Consider the following 20,920-nt stretch of genomic DNA (forward strand, 5'->3'; position numbering starts at 1 on the left):
GCAATTTAATAACGGAAAAGGGAAAATGATTCACATGCAGACGGCGCACAACTCCCCTTACGTTGCAAGGCAAAAAAGCAAAGCATCGCCGTGAATCGATACAATCAGCGGTTCATAATTGAGAAACAATCTAGAATAATTACGCCGAACGACACTCGAATCAAAGCAAATGAGCTGTTGGCGAAACGTGGATTTTTTCCAATCAATTGGTCCAAAATGTTGAGAAACGAGCGTAAGTAGCAGCCGAAATGTTACGATCGTCGCACCGCCTGGCTATGCTGTGCCATGCGACGCAAAGCTAATGATCGCCGAATGTCGAGCGTGGAGTGTTATTAATAGTGATGATGTTGATTGTCATCAGCGTTAATAATTGAAGGAAATTATACAAATTTATTGTGCGGCTGTCGGCGTTGTGGAAATGTTTGTGACGCGTTTGTAAATCAGGGCTAAATTAATAAGGGGGGTAACCACTGCCCCTATGCCTGCATATATTATTATTTATAGTAGATATCGTCGTGTGGACATATGTACATACATACAGACACAAATGTGCGCTTGCCGCATTTCAACAGTCGTCAAGTTAATATCAATTTATCGATTTCGTGGAATTATTTCAATGAGGTATATATGTTATAGTTATGTGATACTTTGCACAAATAAGTAATAATTGCAAGCGATTTTGTGGAGCATGAAATTATATTTATTTTATTATTATTTTTTTATATTTATTTATTTAACTTTAATTTTAAAGAACTATAAAAAATAGGGTTATACTGGCTGGCTTTCCCGCCAGGTTCTTTGTAACGTCAAAAGGAGGTTTATAATTAAAGCGAGCTGAAGTTTAAGACTTCGAGCAGGACGTGAACGCTTTTTTCGAACTTTAAGCGTGACTTGATATCTAATTTTGATACTTCATCTAGCCTCTTCAACTGCAAAGCTCCTAGATATCTAAGACGAGTTCTAGTTGATGCTAGCTTTTTTTTAGTTTTTAACTAAATTACAATTATATTTTTCTCAGCGTATGTTTAGCGATGAATATATGTATGATGCATACTCAATATATCTCGTGGCGCCCAATCTATCCATACTTTATTAAAAAATCCTCTGCTAATTTAAATACACATGCAATTTTGATTTAACTAATACATACACATACACACACATACATAAAAAGTTATTATATTTGTGTGTGCGTTCATATTCTATTCGTTCAATTTGCGCCTCATCAGCATAATAATTTTCTGGGTACAGTTCTCGAGCTTTCAATTAATGAACCCACATTAATGCGCATCCACACACACACACACATGTACACTTGCCAACATTTAGTTATATATGTGAATAAATACATTTGCAATTATTTATTTACTTGACTCACTTGTTGTTGTAGCTATTTATTTATTTTATTATTGGCTTACGTGTACATACATTAATGTATTTTTATTATTATACGTAATTGTTGTTGTACTCGTATTCATAATAATTGGCATCGGCAATGAGCGCATTGACGCCACTACCATGTTGCCAGCCAACCAATAATAAACGAGTAAAAAAATCAAAATACGAATAAATAAATAAGCAAATTGAGACGAAAAGCAAAGCGCACAACACCAACCAAACACAACTACAACAACAATGCGCGCTACATTAAAGCGCGAGCGAGATGTGAAAAAAGACACAAACGCACACACGCAAATATCAATCAGCATAATTTTGTTGGTAATATTGTCGTTGCGTCAAAGTGCGTGTGTTTGCGCATGCGCACAAGCAATTTGCTGCGATAAACGAATGTGAGATCGGTGGCGGCACATGTGCGCGCTTCGTGGTGGCTGTGCGGTGCGGTGGGGCAGCGGGTTGATTAAGTGGCGTCGTTGCATGTTCATACGCGGTGCCGATGTTTATGTTGCTGATGTAATTCAACAAAATTTTGTTTATATTAAATGCATCGGCCGCCTTTTTTGTTAGTGTTGTTGTGTTTCTAGTTTCGTTTCACCTCAATTGACTGCCATTAACGTTTGACAGATTTAATTATTTACAATTAGAATCATAATAGTAACAGCAGCGCGAATGTAACGCACAAATATTGGAAAGCTAAAAACAAAAACAAAAAAAAAAAAAACAATTTGTGCGCATAAAATTTTATTTTAATTGCGCATTTGAATGCAAAGAGTAACCATTTTAGCTTTAATTGCGGGCACGGCAATTAAAAATTATTAATGTTAATTAACATGATTTTTTCGATAATTTATACACACATACACACATACACAATCATCATATGTGTATGTGTAAACAATCTCAATTCGATGAAGCTCTCGACAGCGAACAGCGACAGATGAGTTGAGTGAATTCTGTGAATCAGCAGCTTTATTGTTCGCGCGTCCATGACCATCGCCTCGTCTATTAACTGGTCTAAAATGTGGTATCCTATATCTTAGGCAACTGGACAAGCCGCACTCTCTTACGAGACTGAAAAGCGTTATTTTTCCACTGGCAAGGCGAAATTAATATCAGATTGTTACCCGTTAGAGTAAGGTCCCACTTAAAATCTGACGCGGCAATTCATCCCTAACAACCGCTAATGAATATAAGATATCAACTTTGCTGCGAGATCTCTGGTACTTTTGACATTTCTGCTTGCTACTGTGGGTAGTTTTAAGGCACAGCTTACATATTGTATTATACCTATATGAGCCAATATCCACAGTTCAACTCATTTGCTGCTTCTTTATAGAACGCTACCGGTCGCCTCTTTAATTTAAGCATTTTATATCGCATACTTTTGGACTCTAGAGCTTTCAAATTTGCAGCATAAAATAAGAATATGTTTGATTGCTTCTCAAAAGTGATATTCACAGGGGAGCTGCTACTTCTCAGCTGTTGCCAGTGCCATTATTTTAGTGCGTGTTGAGGAAACTCATAAAATTATTTGCAAAATTTAGCAATTAAATGTCACTAAAGTAAAACGTACAATACTGCCAACAGTCGCGCTGTAGACAAGCAGTTAGTAATGCAAGAGCTTTGAGTCTGCAAAACATTTCTTACTGAGTCAAATTGCGCGAATGGGTAATCATGATAGATTCTTACAACATGAAAACCGACCAGCTTACTTACTCATTACAGTCGATACTCCCGTTTGCGAACACACTAACAACTCATAATTTATGCAATAATGATTATGAGCTCTCTAGAGTGTGCTTGTGCCACATTCCACAAATGGCAATTATTATTGAAAAGTTGTCCATTGATCGACCAGCTAACGATCGACGGCGACGATCGCCGCTACAATGGATGGACCCGCGTCTGCCGGCTGCTGGACGCTGCACTTGCCATAATGTGTGGCAAATATGCACGCTTCGCAGTTGAATTTCACGCCATTTCGTGCGGCACTGGACGCCACTTATTTTCAGAACGCTGACCATTGCGTTTGGACCAACAATAAAGTAGGGGATTTTATTAATTGTGTTGCACGTTTGTGGCATAATAAAATGAATTAAATGCGCAGAGTGTCTTCGGTGTGCATGTGAATGGCTATAAAAGGAGCAAATGTGGCAAACATCAAAAACAAAAAGAAAAATAAAAAAATAATCAACAACAATATCTGCGGTACGCGCGGGAAATGGAGGAGCAACAGAACAAAATGACAAGGAATCGCTGCTAAATGAGCAATAAAATGTTGCCACATGGCGCATGCAAGCAACGCACACTCGCATACTGGCGTATCAGCGGCAAGTGTGGAAAGCAGCAGAAAATCAGATTTGCAACACGAACGAACAACGAACAGCGCACAACAACGAATGCGCGACTGACGGCAGCAAGACAATATTGTTTAGCGCTTGCCAGCGTTGGCCGAGTGATGTTTGTGGTGGCAAAATTACCACACTGCCACTCACCATGTGCTCCACCCCCTTGTTGGCCGGCCAACTGCCACCACGACCAGTGACGCATGCGCAGCTGCTGGCCACTGCCATCGACGGTTTTTTCCTTGCATTGTGTCGCTCGCGTGCAAATTTAATAAATTTAAATTAAAATTGAGACAAAGTAGATTGTTTTTTTTTCTTCTGGCTTCCTTTTTGCTTTTGTTTTCTTGCATTTTTAGTTCTCAATTAAAAGAAATTGATAGCTCTGAATTATGTACAAACGCGCGCGAACGCCATGGCTGTCATGTCGTTCATTCTCATGTTCGTGCGACAGTGATTGTGTCGTTGTCGGCGGCAGCGGGGTGTGGAGCGCCAAGCGGGTGGTATGGCTTTGTGGAGACAGCCAATTGACATAAATGAATGACTTGAATTTTATGCAAATTTATGTGCAAAGATTTCAATTATATAAATATGTACATATTTTCGTGAAAAGCGCGCACATCAGCATGAAAATTGAAAATAAATCAGTAAAATGACAAGTAAGCAGCGGTAACTTATCAACGCTTTAATGAGCAGAATGTGTGCGTATTTGTGCTTGGAAATAAATATTTTCTGCGGCAATCAAAGTGAGAAATCAGCATTTATTTATAACAGTTCAGTAAGAAATAAACGCGTTCTTTTCGTGCCTGCGTTAACTCACAAATAACAATAAATAAAAGGCGAGGAAACCAGGCAACGTGGCATTCAGTATTCATAATACTCACTTGCTTGCCTTAGCAAAGTCGCACACCGCAAAGTGCTCGCATTGTTGCCAATTTTCCATTGCAATTTTTTTTTAACTTTTTAAATATCTTATTTCACTGAATTCAAATTAATTTAATTGATGTTTGTTTGCTTTGTTAACTTGTATTGATTTGTATAATGTCAATATTTAAAATAAATAGCGAAGCGTGTTAAGCAATTTTATGTTTTTAATCACATAAATACGTATTTTAATGCAAATCGTTTGTTAAAGCTTTATTTCAATTGCTCTACGCATGTCACGATTTAATATAAATTAACTTAAATATATACGTATTTGTTTTTGCTTTATCTTTGATACGCATACCGTCTTTATATTTAGTTTTAGGCGATTTTGGGTGCGGCTGTTGTCGACATTAAAAACTCAACATACCGTAATTGCACTGATTTAATTGGCACTAGTAATAATTTGAATTTGTTCAAGGCGATAGAAATGTCGTACGAATATTACTTCTATAATTTATGTGATTACTTGAAATTTCAGGCCATATTTTTGAGTGTGCAACAGAGCAGGTTTTATATACACAAGATAGCAAAAAATAAACTCGAAATGCAAATAAAAAATAATATATTTTTATTAATAATGTACACACCCAAATATAACATTTGATATATACAAAATATTTATCAAAGCTATCACATCTTCTGTAGTTTCAGCAACCTTGATCGCATAGGCGAATGTTGCAAGTGGAAAATGTGAAATGTTTAGAAACCTGTTATAGAAAACACTTGACTGGAGTTTTTTCGCACTTGTAAATTATGAAAAAGACCTTCACGAGACACACTATTTTGAAATTGTGATGTATTTCGAAAACAGAGAAGTTTTTAGAAAGTATGGTTAGATACAGTAAAGGATAAAGGACAAGCAAGAGAGGGTTCCGTTAGTTATTCAACTCAGTACACGAGTTTAGTGCTAGTGGTGAAATATCTGGCACTTTGATGAGTGACTTTTGCATGCACGTTAAGAATAGAGTGATAAGGAGCAGTCAAAGTCAAATATTTTTAAAATATGAGTCGATGATGCCTCTATGTATTTATTTTTAATTATACGAGAGCTTGTTTAGGTAGTGAAAGGCAAAAATAAATGAAAACATAATTTCTAAAATTTAACAGCTAGATTCTCGCAAGTGCTACGACATAAAAGTGACTTTTGCATGCACGTTAAGAATAGAGTGATAAGGAGCAGTCAAAGTCAAATATTTTTAAAATATGAGTCGATGATGCCTCTATGTATTTATTTTTAATTATACGAGAGCTTGTTTAGGTAGTGAAAGGCAAAAATAAATGAAAACATAATTTCTAAAATTTAACAGCTAGATTCTCGCAAGTGCTACGACATAAAACTTATTAACATCCCTGTTCAGTAGAACGCAAAATCGATTTGCCCAAACCTATTTGAAATTTCGCATAAAAAATTGTATAATGAGCTAAATTTCCTGTGTGCTTATATGCATAGATATATTTATAACGTTAAATGCGATTGCAAACTCCCCTAGAAAGCCAGCGTTTATAATTTGATAACCCCTTTGGACAATCGAAAAGCCGAACGATGTGCTTAATGTCCACATTCGTGTACATGTACGTGAAGCCTTTGAGGAAATTAATTGCAAAATCATGCAAAAATCCGTCGGTCATAAAGGGTTGCAAAATTTCGTTAATTAGTTCGAATGGCGGAGCCAATAAAAAATAAAATTATCTACAAAGAGAAGCTAACAAATAATTAAAAGCAAAAATAAATGCATGTATTTGATTTTTTCGCTGCTTTACCTCACCCCCCGCCCGGGTTTTTTGCCAATATATTATGATATGTGCACAACGCTCTACACTGTGCTTCTTAATTACGTTTTTATTCTAAATAATTCCTTTTGTGACTATTGTTTTTGTTATTATGATTACATTTGCTGTTGTTGTTGTTGTTTGGACTGTACTTTCAACTTCAGTGCGTGCTCAATTGGGGAGTTTTTGCAAATGTTTGTGCCGGCGCTGTTTACGCCAGCCATTATTATGATTATTGCTCGATATCCTTTGTTCTCGCGACTGCCGTTGTCTTTGTTGTGCGCTAATTTAACGAAATTATGCTTGGCGCTTGACGCGCGTCATCATTATCCTGCCGGCTACTAACTGCCTGTTGTCTATGTTGCATGCCACAGAACTTCCTCTCTTGGCGCACCTTAACCGCGCAACATGCATTCGCTTGGCCAAGTAATGAATCATAAAATATGAATATACAAAGTGTACTTACAAACTGCTGAAGTAGACGGCGCTGCCACATGCGCAAAGCAGCGATTGTTTACAGGGCGCGGGGCTAGCGCCGGTCATAAGTATTTTGAATTTAGAATTTTAAATTAAAAGCAAATACACGCTTAATGCGCATATATGAGCTCATTATGAGTGTGCAAGACAAACACATACACACACACACACTCTAACAGGATATACTTCTAGGTAAGTCATTCAGCGCTTACCCTGCCGCTTAGTTGGGTGTGGGGATCAAGACCTCACGTTTTAGACTAATAAAGAAGGGTTTATTGTTTAGGGGTTGCAGTACATGTGTGCTTGGTGTTTTTGCTTCCTTTATGCCATTGTTATTGTTGTTGTATTTCATTTTGTTATTACTTTTTCAGCATTTATCCAATTTATGTTGATGTTGTTGTTATTGTTGTGGCTGGTTTTGTTGTGATCGCTGCGTGCTCATGTGTAACACGCGAATTTCATTTCAAACGCCCACACTCAACTCCCCTCGTACCATACCACTGTTTCCTACACTCCTTCCATTCCTGTCTCCACCTTTGTAATGTCCCTGCGCTTTGCTGTCGGCAATCGTGTGTAACATTTTTAGCTTTAACTTTTATATCTAAATATTAGATGGCGGCAAGTGAAGCTATCGAACTCTTTCGCATAACTCAATAAGGATAAAGAGGCCATTCGGCATTTAAATTGTCATTGCTGACTGTTACAAATATCTTGATTTCTGTTGATAACAACTCGGTCGTCGACATTTTGTAGTTACCTACTCTATTTTCATTAAAGACTGTGCAGCTGGTGCTGGTGCTCAATTAAATTCGGGAGTAACGAACTTTCTATCTCGGTTAAGAAATAATCGCGACAATTCTGGAAAACTAAACAGGGTACTCACTATTCAAACTTTTACAGAGGCTTAATTCCGACTAGATAGATTAGAATAGAGATAAGCACCGCGTCCTATGGTCTATTGTGCTCTTAATGCCGACTAAGTAACCAAAGAGCGATGCCACCTGCAGACAAACAAATATTACTTAGTCGTTTTGCATACTTATTACAACTTATTTTTAACCAAATGCCTTTACTTTACACATATATTTTCTTCAACTATCATAAGGCATGTACTTCTCAACTGGTTAATAACTACCGGACGTTGTTGCTTTCATATGTCGAATACAGTGTTAGATAAGCTGTTAGCGAACAAGAATAGTCTTTCTTAGTCCCAACTTAGATCTGTAATACGGCTGTAAAGCATATCATCTCATTGTTATCTAAATATTGTAGACTTCTGCAAAGCAATTGGTAGTAACATAAAGCAAAGTGTTCAGTTAATAATTTTCGAGCCTTTCTACATAGCTTTTCCCATATTAAATTTAATTTCTATTATTAAAGTAATTTCATTTTTAATTTTATCGCTTGGCTGTTGGCATTTCTGTTTTGTCTCCCGAACTGTTTTGCACGGCTCCGACCTGCTTTCCTTTGCAACGTCATTAGTTAGTATTTTGTTGTCTTAACAATCCAATTTCTCATGCATATCTGCCACTAACTGGCAATTAATCGGCTATTCATGCATTGTAATTGCTGTGCTGCGCCGATATTATTGATGTCAGCACACCCAAACACACAACACACACACAGTCATAAATTAGTTTGCATATTTGCACTAACACACATGTAAAAAGAAGAGAAAAAAACTTAAGTATATGTCCCAACTGCTAAAAAAGTTGCTCTACTTCCTGTGCATGGCTAAATTATTGTGGTGCCAATACAAAGCAAACAAACACACACTAACACAACGGCAACTTGGCTATCGATCGTTGACGTCGTTTAATAACGACTTATCATAACACAGCAACAACAGCGGCGGCGGCAGCGGCAGCGCAGTCTATAATGACCAGAAAAATTAATGCTGATCACCGTGATATACACACATGCAGTAACAACGCAACAACAACGTCACCAAGAGGCATAGACTAATAATAGCAACTTTGCTGTGAACACTGCTGCAACATGTTGCCGATCAACATTCGTTCGATACGCCGCTCACCTCGCACACAAACACACACACGCACACAAATGCTTTTGGCTATGAATATGTAAGAGCCACCGTCCAAATGTTCAGCCACGTCTACATCCATGTCCACTTAAGAGAACCGGTATAATTATTGTTCGGCTGCATATGAGAACATGCGAGCGCGATGTTTCGCTACATTTGAGGCATCGCTTCGCTCAAAATCGCAGTTAGAATATGAAATTATCCGACAGCTTAGGCTTGGTGTTATTGTTGTGGTCAACTTTATTGCCGCAACTTTCCACTTGTAGCAAATGCTTCATTTTAATTACAAGTATTGTTTATTATTACTACAAAATAAGGCGCGAGCTTCAACCCATTTGCTCTGAAATCTGATTGAGATGATTTTAGTTCATCTACTACTTTGATCGTTGCCAAACAATATACTCGGGCGGCTTAAATGGTCGAAGATTGCCCAAGTTTATTTTATGAATGAAACTTTCTGAAGGAAATATTGCCCACGACCACTTCATATGTACTGTTTAGTATCGTGTTATGAACTTCAGGTAGAACTATCGCTCGCATTATCGATTTTCAAGATAAAGGCTTGGTTTTTATGCTTCTTGTTGTGGTATTTCCTCCTCTTTTAGTAAAGTCAATCTTTATTTTCTGAACCGAAATTGCATGTTTCTTCACTATTTCAGTCACCTAATTCTCATCAGGCTTATAGAATAAGTAAGATATCTTCGTGTATATTTATTGAATATTCGGTTAGCTAATTCGTCCTCTGTACTATACTTAATTCTCCCGTTATTCTCTCCATGAGCCTTTTATTATTTTGAGAATGTGCTTATTCTATATTGCTTAGTATGCGTCTAATAAAGGTTAATTGAATGTATTAAATGCGCTTATTAATGACCGCCCGTTTTCCTGGGGAGTTGAAAAGAAGCTAAAACAAAGCAAACAAGCAACGATATTTTCACAAATACATGCGCACAATGCAACAAAAATGTCATTACAAATACAAGTAGTCTAAAATTATGCTCATATCAGCGGCTTTCAGCGCAGTGGGTTGAGAGCGTGCCGCCAGGACGCACACTTGTTTATATATAGATGGGCTGGAGGCGCAACACACAACAAAAATTCGAACGAGCTGTTACGACAACAACAGGCAATTCGGCAACGACATCAACAATGAAATAGAGCAATGTAATGGTTCTAGGTGCAGCAACAGTGAAGGAAAGGAGGCTAATAGCACAGAAAGGATATGCAAGCTTGGCTCAGCTCGACCGACCGACCGACCAACCGACAGCAGTTGCACGTGCTGGTCAGTTGTGGTGGGCGAACAAGTAGCTAACATATGGAGGTCTCCAAGTCAGCAGCACAGCTCGCGTCGCAGTCATCAACAACGACGACGACAGTTGCTCGTTGAAACTTACAGCCGACTGCAAGGAATGCAACCGACACAAGCAGACGGACATACCGGCATACGGTTCAACGATTCAACTGATGGCGTGTGCGAAGCGCCCGACAAGGATAATGCGAAATTATGAGCAGACAATGCAGCAAACGTGCTGAAGAAGAAGAAAACCGAAAAGCCGACGAAAGCGAGGAAGAAAGGAGTAAAAGAAATTGGGAATTGCGAACGGCAAGTATACGAACAATGCAAGCAGCTTATCGGTGTGCATAGGCTGTGTGGACACATTAACTACTCACAGGCATGCACACACATACGCGCATATCACATATATTATATATGTATGTGTGTGAGCAGGCAATGCATTTTGCTGGCAAATTTAAAGGTGTTTCCATTGCCAAGCATTAGAAAAGTGCGGCAACTTATTATTGTTATTGTTGCATTTAGTTGTTGGTATATACTTATGCTATACATTGTATTTGTGTTAAGTTGATATGTGTAAGCCTATGCATGTGTATGTGTATGCAAGCCGAAGGCATTCAGTGCATTTAGTATGCAACAAAGTACATAGACAGCTAGCTCAGGCTTGGATAATGTGCTCATGTAGCCTACGGTTCGTCTAAGCTTGTTGTCGTCAACTGCTACACTAACACCAGTAAATATAAATAATAACAATGACAACAATAATGAAGAGTGTAGTGTTGCCTGCTGGAAAGTGGGTAATTTGGTAAATTAAGAATTAGAGACACTTGCAATGTGTGGGTGTTAAACGAGGGCGGAGCAGTAATATTTTTGTGAGAGAACTGACTTAATATTGCCAGAGGTTTGCAGAAATATCGATTTTTTATTAGAAAATTGCATACGCCGGCAAATAAGTAATTAAAGCAATTAAGTGTAGTAAATTTGTAAGCGAACGCTACTTTAAAATTTTAGTTGGCTAATCCACGTTGTTGCTGAGAGTGGCCTTCATGCAGTCGCAGCTGAAAACGTCCATTTTTTGTTATATTGTTAATTCTTAGATATCGGTTTGTTTTTATAATTCGTTATAATTCGACACTAGAAATGTCTTAAGGTAGTTTTGTACGGTTTTTATTTGCTCTGAAGCATGCACATAGACCCCAATAGGTCTAGTCATCTTGCAATTTTGTTCACATACTGACATAAATACCTTCTAAACAATATGAGTAGTGCAAAAGTGTCTAATAAAAGTTTACAAAAATGTCCATTGGGTTTTTGTTGCTAGGTGAGAAAGAAGCTTCCCAACAATTATTCAACTGACCAGTCCCAATTAAAAGCCAACAACAAATATAAGCAAACATGGATGCGAAAGGGTGTATGCTCTTACATTCAAATCGCTCACATCCAGTGTTGCCAACTGGCATGTATGAAAAATCCAATAAAAAATTAATGAAAAAAGCTTTCAAATTTAAACGCGGTTAAAAACGACAATTATTTTGTATTTAAAGTATTTTTATTATTTCTAACAAATATTTTTTTCAAAATCCGCTTTAAATAAAGATCGGACTTGGTGAGCTACCTTGAATCGCACGCTATTACAACTCGTAGTACAGTTTTCTTACCTGCACAACGCTTTCTTTTTCTTATGCTTCTTCTTCTTCCCCAATTTTATATTGATTTCGGAGTACTGCATATACCTTACTCTTAGTTTGCAATTCAGTCTTTTCCTTATCTTGCAACGTTACTGCTTCTGCATTTGCATATTCCTTGACTGCGTTCGCTTTCTTACCGTTAGCTTCGGTCAAGCGTCTGTCGTCAGCGCTGCCCATGAACGATTATATGTTTGAAAGTACATGCATAAGCAATAAAGTATATATAATATATAAGCACATCTAAACTTACTTACACATACACACACACACACATTTCAATGTATTTGCATGTACCCCCTCTGTGTCGCCCCCTTGCCACACTGTAAAAGGATAATTAATGAAATTAATGCCTGAGTGTGAGTTGAAGTGCGCAAAATATTCGATAATGTTTGCATAAAATGTAAATTCTAAAATATGTGAGCATTAAGTAAGGCGGCGCTGGCGAGCGAGTACTGCCGTTGGGTTGGTGAGTGGCGGCGGGGCCAGCAGAGGGTGAAATGCGCAACATTTTGCAGCGGGTGAGCAATGTGCGAGGCGATGGTACGGTTAAATGCACTGCTGCACACACACATATGCATTCGCATGTGCAGTTAAATGTACAGTTAGCATTTGCAACTTTTTGTGCGAAGGTGGCAAAGTTTGCAAAATATATTTGCATTCTGCATTTGTCGGGCTAAGCGCAGCACGGAGGCTGAGTGTGGCATGTGGCAGAGGAAAGTCAGGCAAGGATATCGTAATGAGACTATGGCATGTATGATTGTGAGTGTGTGTGCGTGTATGTTTGGGTGTATATGTAAGTGTTGGCATGCTTTTAGGGGCAAATAATGTGCAAATCAGGTTCAATTTGGGTGTGTTCGCTCGAGCCAGGCGCTCCTTGCGCTGTGCGCTTGCCTGTATTTAGTGTGGACACATGCACGTATTACAGTTATATATGCATATATAGACACAAGAAAAGAGTGGATACATACAGATGTGAATAATGCATTGGTAAAGTAGTTGCTGGAAATTCTTTGCGAACTTCACAAGATTTGTTGCATGCATTAAGGTGTGAAACAAAATTAATATGAGTAGATACCGCGGGTTGTAATCGAAAGTCTCAGAGACCAAATAACTATTGGCTTATCTTTATAAAGGAGCTGGAAGCTTATACAGTGCCAGAATAATAACAACAGAGTAATTCTTGAATTTATATATATATATTTTCTTCCCTATCCGCAGTCTTTCCAAAATGCTTTATTGACATGGCGGAGGGCTGTGAGGAAACAGAGAACCAGCCAAGCAACCGTAAAGCCGATAACGCGCCGACCATGCTCGGCACTGTCCTGCCATGCGAAGCCGCGATTACAGCCGCCTCACTCGGTAGTACCACTAACGCCGGTGGCGGTATTGTCATTAAACGCGAACCGACAATTAACTCTAGCGCCTTTGTGGACGCCAGCGTACATCATTTGAGCGGCAGCATTTCGGCTACAGTCAGTCTAACAACAAACGGTACGCCCAGCCCCGGTGGTACACCACCGCCGTCCACAACACCAACTGTCACACATTTATTATCTATCTCACCAAACGGTTGTCGACCGATAACACCAGCGTTACAACAACAACAACGCACGCCCACACCCATAACGGGCATACGCGGAACAGGTTCAACTGCGACAACAGCGGGCGCGGCCTGTTCCTCCTCATCGTCGTCGTCATCATCTTCATCTTCCAATTCATCTATGACTTCATCCACTTCGTCCTCATCATCGACGGCCTCGTCTTCGACGACAGCGGCCGTCGCGCCCAACTCGAATGCCAACAAATCGCCTTGCAGCATAGCGGGTTCACCGTATTCCACATCGGCGGTCGCATCTTCGGTGCGTGGCGGTATATCGCCAACATCGCCGCCACTTTCGTCTGTGGCACCCGGCACACCCATTGGGTTGGAGGCTAGCAACGGTAGCTGTGCTTCGACAGCTGCTAACGGTATCGTGGTGACTAGTAGTGGGTTGACGGCAGCGCCATCTGCGGCGGCGCCGTTGACAACATCAGATACGTTAGTGAATGCCATGTCGCCGATCACAGCAGCGCAACAGCAACACCAACGTACACCTTCACCAAATGCTGAACCGACGTCGTTGCTGCCACATGTGGCATTGCACATCAAAACTGAATCGGTAAGTAAAAATTTAAACTATTGGTATTTTGGTGGGAACTCGTTTCAAGTGGCGAGTGGGGCTCTTTTATCTTAAATAATACTAAGGCGCTGTATGTGGAATGCTGCCTTCGAAATAAATGTATACTGTCTTTGGGCATAATTAGCAAAAGGTAGCAGTTGCAGTTACCAGAATTTGGTTAACATCTTTGGTTTTCGCTGCTCTAAAGCCTTGAGAGAAATTCTTTAGATTGTGCTTTTTATGTAGTTATTTGCTTAAACCTTCTTCGTATTGCAATATTATGACAGTTAAAGGTTTCAACTGAGAATAAAATAAATTAAAAGGGCACAACTGTCATCCCTTTTACGTGTCTGATCCACTTCGAATCTCCGCGTGTCGCCAATCATTTCAATTCACTGGAATTAACTTCTTAAGCATAGCCGCCTACTCACCTTTTAGATCGCTTCCCCATTGCCGCGGCATGCTGCACGAATTCCGCTTGCCACAAACAACACCGTGCACACTGAAATTAGAGCCGCGTGCAAGCTACCATTTTTGCGGCCTGTCAAACTACCTGTTTGGTTCCATGATTTTCGGTTTATTCTGCCAAAGACATTTCATTCTGCTCTGCGCCGCTGCTTGACTTTGACTTTGGCCTGATTTCGAGCGTCGAATGTCGCAGCGCGCGCATAAAAAATGTAAGCAAATTATTCGAGAAAGAATATCGACGCGGCTCACCTCATTTGGTGTGCAAATAAACAACAAATCTGAACATAGAAATCTTAAGCCGCAACAAAGCAGTCAAAAATGAGTTCTTCTCAGCGGTGAGTGAGCAAGAAAAGAAACAAAATGCCGATAATTAGCGAGAAACGAGTTAGAACGAGTTCCATGCCGCAAATTTGTTGATGCGCGCTCTTAAATATTGGACTTGGCACACTTTCCGGTGAAATCTTGTTAATTGCACTGTTAACTTGGTTGAATAGACTAATGTGACCAGTAGCAAAAATTGCATGAATGCTGTGTTAGCCTTATTAGAAGAGCATAGTGTTTACTAGGCCTCTTTTGAATGTGTATTTGGAATAAATATCTATGGATGCTATGCACTTACTTTACTTTCGGATCGAATTTTCTAATAATTATTTGTTCCATACGAGTTTTTTCAATTGCTGTTACAAACCGGCTCTGGTACTACCCCTCAATTGAATGTTACTGACTGAGCTGATTTTATGTTGCGTATAGAAATACTAAGCTTACCCTCTTTTGATCGTTGCCGAAACTTATTTTTGTAGCCATTAGTTACCGTCCGCTTTGCCTGGTTGTCAACGCGGCAGAGAGAGCCGCTACAATAGTAACGTTTTTGAGTGCCACCACCAGCTGAGAGTGAGTACTTTCTTCATCAAGTCAATCTTAATATTATCTGATGTTTGCTGGCGGTGTTGCTGGTTGAGACTATCCTACGTTCCATAGTGAGTAAAGCTGCTAAGTTGACAGTCCTTAGACGGATATAACTTTGCGCCGTTTCCGTTATGTATACCCGATAGTATTAAAAACGTTTCAGAATGATGAAATGCTATGGGTGCAAAGTACAGTCTTTAGTACACCCTTCTCTTAGTTTCCTTTCTGTTATGCTTCATTACATTTTATTTAGCTTTATACTCAGTTGTTTGTGCATTTAAAATATAAATTGCATTTGTCTGTTTTGCAATTTTTTCCTCTTCTTCTTCTTTTTCTTGTTCTTCGGCAATAGTTTTGTATTCGTTACACTTCTATGCTGCCATCGTGCCTTGCTCGTATGTCACTGTCAAATTCCCAACATGGCATACTCATTAAGCGTTCAATAGCGTTGCTCGCTGGCACCTTTTCGTCCAAATAATTTCTTACATTGCATTAAACTTGCAGCTTTTTGTTTTTCTTCTTAGTTTCTGGCTTGCTGTTGCACCGCTGAATCGCTGATTTGTGCGAAAGTTATGTGCGCATGCGCCGTGCACCGCCGCCACCCACTCCGCTGCACCACGAAGCGCACATTATTATTTGTATCGCAGTGCCACGAAACTTCACACACACAAGCACACACACACACTTATAAAGCTGTTTGACCATTTGGTTTCGAGGACATGCGAATTTTATTTATTGCTGACAGTTACAGTTATTTGGTTATTTTGGCTTCAATTCTTACCAACACTCTCGCAGCTGTTTTTGTTGCTTTTAGCTGTGTTTTTTTGTTGTTTTTTTTGTTGTAATTTTTTGATGTTTTTTTGTATTTTTTGTTGTTTTTGCTGTTCTCCTGCGGTTGGTGTCGAGCTCATTTGTTTTTTGGCCGCGTCGTGGTGCAGCAATTGTTGTTATTGGCGCTTGTTGTTATTCTTAGCATTTTTTAATTGTTATTTCGCTTGGCGGTCGCAGGCTGCGCACAAAATTGGGACACTGAAAGATTTGTTGTTTTCATTGCCGTTTGCCGCGTGCAGCGGTGGCTGCTCGCGCTTTGGCTACTAATTCGGCGCGCTTTGGCCAAGCATACACAAATAGTTGGCAATGCGGCGGCAAAGATGTGGAGGGCAATCCATTTTGTTTTGGTTTCAAAACAAAAGCAGCAACAACATGCGACCAGCAATAATAATAAGTTTATATGGCACACACTGTACCTCCAATATATTTGTTATTGATTTTTTTTTCTTTTTTATCGATTTATATATATGCCATGTTAAATAATTGAAATAATTTTCGCATTACAAGCTTCGGCTTTGTACCTCAATTGATTTGTAGCTGTGCTCATTATTTTGGCATGTTGCACTCAAACAGCGACGCCCGTTATTCGCCCAGCGCTGCCGCAGCCGCAGCTGGTGACATGCAATTTATTTATTTATTTAATTAATCACTTGTGTTGGATAATTGCATTTATAATAATCTCGATTTAATATGAAATAGCTAAATGCCGGCGCGGCATTGCCAAGCTATTAAGGCTTTGCATATGCTCGCTTATATCACCAATACCCATATAAATAAATATATATGTATATAACTACACACTAGCAACGCAGTCGCTTATGCTTGCGAGCGCTTATGACGTGTTGCTCGCATTGCCTTATTTGTTGCTGGCCTTCGTTTAATTATTTAATTAATCATGCAATTATCTGTAATTTCTGTTATGAAGCCATTTTAGTTGGTGATTATAAATCGGCTATGTTCGCAGCGTTACTTTTCCACATGCCCAAAGCGCCTTATATATTTCTGCAACTGCAATTTTAGTTTCAAATGCAATTACAACAACAAAAAAGACACTGCTGAATAAATATTGCGCGGACTAGTTGATATATGTGCGTATGTATGTGTATATGTAATCGTTGATTGTGCAAGTAGTGAGAGCGATATCTCATGGTTTTATTTAAAAAAGAGAGTTTTGAGCTCATAATTGTCTGCGCCGACTATGACAGTGGAGAATACGATTAGGTGATTAGATTTCAAATGTATGTTTTTACATATCCTACATGACCAGACTCACAGTAGTCCTTCAAATCATTGGAATGCAATAGAAGAATGCGTTGGGAGACCCCAACATTTAGACGGCTCAGCGTCTAGGGTTACCCTAATTTCTTAAAATGAGTCGAGTGGTCTAATTATCGATAGCAAATATTGATTATTTATAAATGCGAGTATGTCTAATGGTTGATTCATACAACTTAACAGACAACTTATTTTACAACTAGATTACCAGTTGTCTGTGTTTTTTCAAACTATTGTAGTAAATTGTATTGCTTTTCAAATTTGCTGTTCGTTTAAAAATATAATTTCTTGCTCATGGCAAATCGCAATATTTTCCGCTTTTGTCCGTTAACATCTTTAACGCTAAATTTCGGCATTCTACTCATAACATCTTTCGGCTATACATTACTTTATTTAACGCCTTTGAAGTCTCAGAAAATTTCACCAGCGCGTAGGGCAAAACACAGACCAATATAGATACATATAAACTTGCTTAAGCGCCTAATTAATTGCCGATAATTGAGCGCTTTGCAATTAAGCTGAAGACAAATTTGTATCGCAACCGTCAGTGTCGCCATTGACAGAGACCCCCCGTCACTGTGCGAGCGCTCGGCTTGTCATCTAATCGCCTGCAATGTACCTACTCGTGTACGTGTGCCACGACAGCCGAGCACATTTGACCGCCAGTAAGCGCGCCATTAGCTCAGCAGATAACCGCGCGGTGGTGGTCGTGATGGCTGACCATAAAAAATTTTGTGTCTACATTTCCGTGCCAATACCTAATTGTTAGTCATACCTTTTGGGTAAACAATTTAAATGCGCGTTTCTCTATTTTTGGTTTGGCAGTGACAAAAAATGCATGCAAGACAACCACCGCTGGAAAACTAAATGAAAAGCCAGAAAAAAGAATTCCAACACAAACACAAGCTCTGCATTTGCAGCGTAAAAACCGGCAATTATACCAAGCTATAACAATTATAAAGGCAGCAATAGCAAACAATAATATAAAAGCGAATGGAAGGAGGTAATAAAAAGGAGCCAAAAAGGAGTTATGTGTGAGTAAGCCAATATGCGCAGTGATGTGGAAAAAACTGGATTTATACATGGCAGTAGCTGACGAGAATTCTATGCGAGGGCGGACGGTAGGAAAAATTCGCGAGATGACAAAAACACAGGAGACCGCAGCCACAAAATAGTGGTAACCACTTTAATGAAACTGTTCAAAAACAGAGGTCTTGGGCACGTACGTTATATGTCACACGCGTGAGAAATTTCTTCTATGAACCTTCTGTTTTTCCAACAGGCCCTTCTTCCCTAAAACTCACGGTAACCAAGTATCTACATCGAGCGTTACGTTCTTTCATTTCGCTGCAGTCAATCGCGTCGCCGTTGGTTGTGCGCTCTACTCGCGCGTTGGACACTCAGTTAGCGTGGCGCATTGGTGGGGGGTAGCCAATCAGTGTTTGCACAGCTTTAAGTATCGAAAAAGAAGGAAGCCAAAAATAACTACATAGTGCAAATGATCGATTTAAGCCTTGAAAAGCCAAAATGCCAGAGTGTGCGCGACAAAGTATCGCCTGAAGTAGCAGTACGAAGTATAGAGTCCGGCGGTAGACGTGTCGCCAAGGGGGAGCCAACTAATGGCCACAGCGCGCTAGCAATGATGAATAGCATAAACATTTCTGGAACTTAATTCTTTTCGACGAAACAGGATTTGCGCGCTGCTTAATTGAGCAATCCCCCGCCGTTGCAATGCGCCATCTAGTGGCGCGTAACGTCGGCGTGTGATTTTACTTGAACGCCCATACAAATGCATACATTTTTGTTATTATTGTATTTCTTTTATTAATTTGCAACATCATTACTGTTGGTGTGGTTGTTGTTGGTGTTGTTGATTTATTTTATTTGCTGGCCAGTTTATATTGCCTGTACTCATTTGTAATTAGTAGTAAAGTGGCATGTACAGCTCAGCAGCTGGCTGCCACAGCAGCAAAAGCGGCAACGACGGCGAACTCTTTTTGTTGCAGGCGGGAAATGAGTTTGCGATTTTGCCATTTTTGTTGTTATGCATTTGTACATTTACTAACATTGTGTTACCAATGCATGCAGTTGCCTCTGGACGGTGTTGTTATTGCTGTTGCTGCTTGGTTGTTTGGTTGGTGGCAGATCATTTGGCTTAATGCGTTGCTGCGGCTTAAATTGCAGCTGGATTTTCTAGTTTGCGACGCTCGGTCGCTTGTCATTATTAAATGTGCTTGTTGTTGTTGTTTTCGTTGCTTTAAAAATGTTTTTAATTTTAATGTTCACTTGCATGTGTTTGCTGTTGTTGCTGTTTTGGTTTTTCGTTTTCGTTTTGATTTTGGTTATTGCGCTTGCTGTTGTTGTTGTGATTGGTTTTGGTTGTAAGTGATCATGCGTTCATGTGGCGCATTACTCATTTCTCATTACTCAACTGGCAATGTGCGGCAGCTTAGCGGTCGACAGCGACACACATTAAGTCTTGTCGTATGGTGTGGCGCTTGAACGTTGCACGCTGGTGTTGGCGATAATTCTGCGATTTCATTGGAATTAAAGCTGACGATTTTTTCGTTAGTATTTTTGTGTTTCTTGTATCATTTATGGTTTTGGTCATATTTTTCTTGCTGTTCATTATACAAAATGACTTTATATATATAACATGCTAGATGCTAAAAAGAGGGAAAAATTAATACATAGAAAGGAATGACTGTAGTAGCTATATAGGTTCCTAGTGAACTTATATCTTCTGAATATTGTTCTGTATGTTTCAAGTCTGATTTTTAGTTAAAGCTCTTTCTGTAAATATTTTCGGCCATAAGAGATCTAACTATTCCAGTCTGCTTATGAAACAGAGTTCTTGGCCTCTACAAAGAGTGGTCTGTCTCTACATGTCGCAAATTAAAGAGAAAGTACCTAGCATTCGTTCCAACCACATCAGCGCTTCCTAGTTGCATCCACTTGCCGTTCTTTAGCTTAGCGCCAAGCACTTTAAAACTAAGCCAAGTCAACACAATAGAATTCAGTTTTAAACTCAATAAATTTGTTTGGATACTTATTTTGGACAAATACAGCCTATATCGTTGCTTGTCCAAATGGCGAGTATATAATTGCGGCAGAAATAAGAATTAGTGACGGCTTGTCAAGTCAATCAATTAAATTTCAAATTCAGCCGTAATTCTTGAACGAAACGCAAGGCATTCTTCGTGTACACGCGAGTACTTACGTTCGACAAAACACGCCGTAAATATTGCAGACATCGTAAAGCCGTGCGATTGCTCCTAGATCGCCTCAACGTGCAGTTCCTGGTTGGCTACAAGCGCTAGCTTAACGCGGCGAATAGTCAA

The 20,920-nt window shown here is 39.4% G+C and overlaps 1 protein-coding gene across 4 annotated transcripts in view; it reads left to right on the forward strand.

Annotated features, from left to right (window-relative positions):
- pdm3 (pou domain motif 3) overlaps window positions 1-20,920 on the forward strand; it is a 118,611-nt gene that overhangs the window by 23,454 nt on the left and 74,237 nt on the right. For all 4 annotated transcript variants that reach the window (XM_036374510.2, XM_036374507.2, XM_070107940.1 and 1 more), the window contains exon 3: window positions 13,159-14,099. In XM_036374510.2, the coding sequence (XP_036230403.2) occupies window positions 13,182-14,099 (918 nt within the window). In that variant the 5' untranslated portion in view covers window positions 13,159-13,181. The remainder of the gene's footprint in view (window positions 1-13,158; window positions 14,100-20,920) is intronic.

The sequence above is a fragment of the Bactrocera oleae genome, chromosome 4 (genome assembly GCF_042242935.1).
Source record: "Bactrocera oleae isolate idBacOlea1 chromosome 4, idBacOlea1, whole genome shotgun sequence".
In the NCBI taxonomy this organism is placed as follows: Eukaryota; Metazoa; Arthropoda; class Insecta; order Diptera; family Tephritidae; genus Bactrocera; species Bactrocera oleae.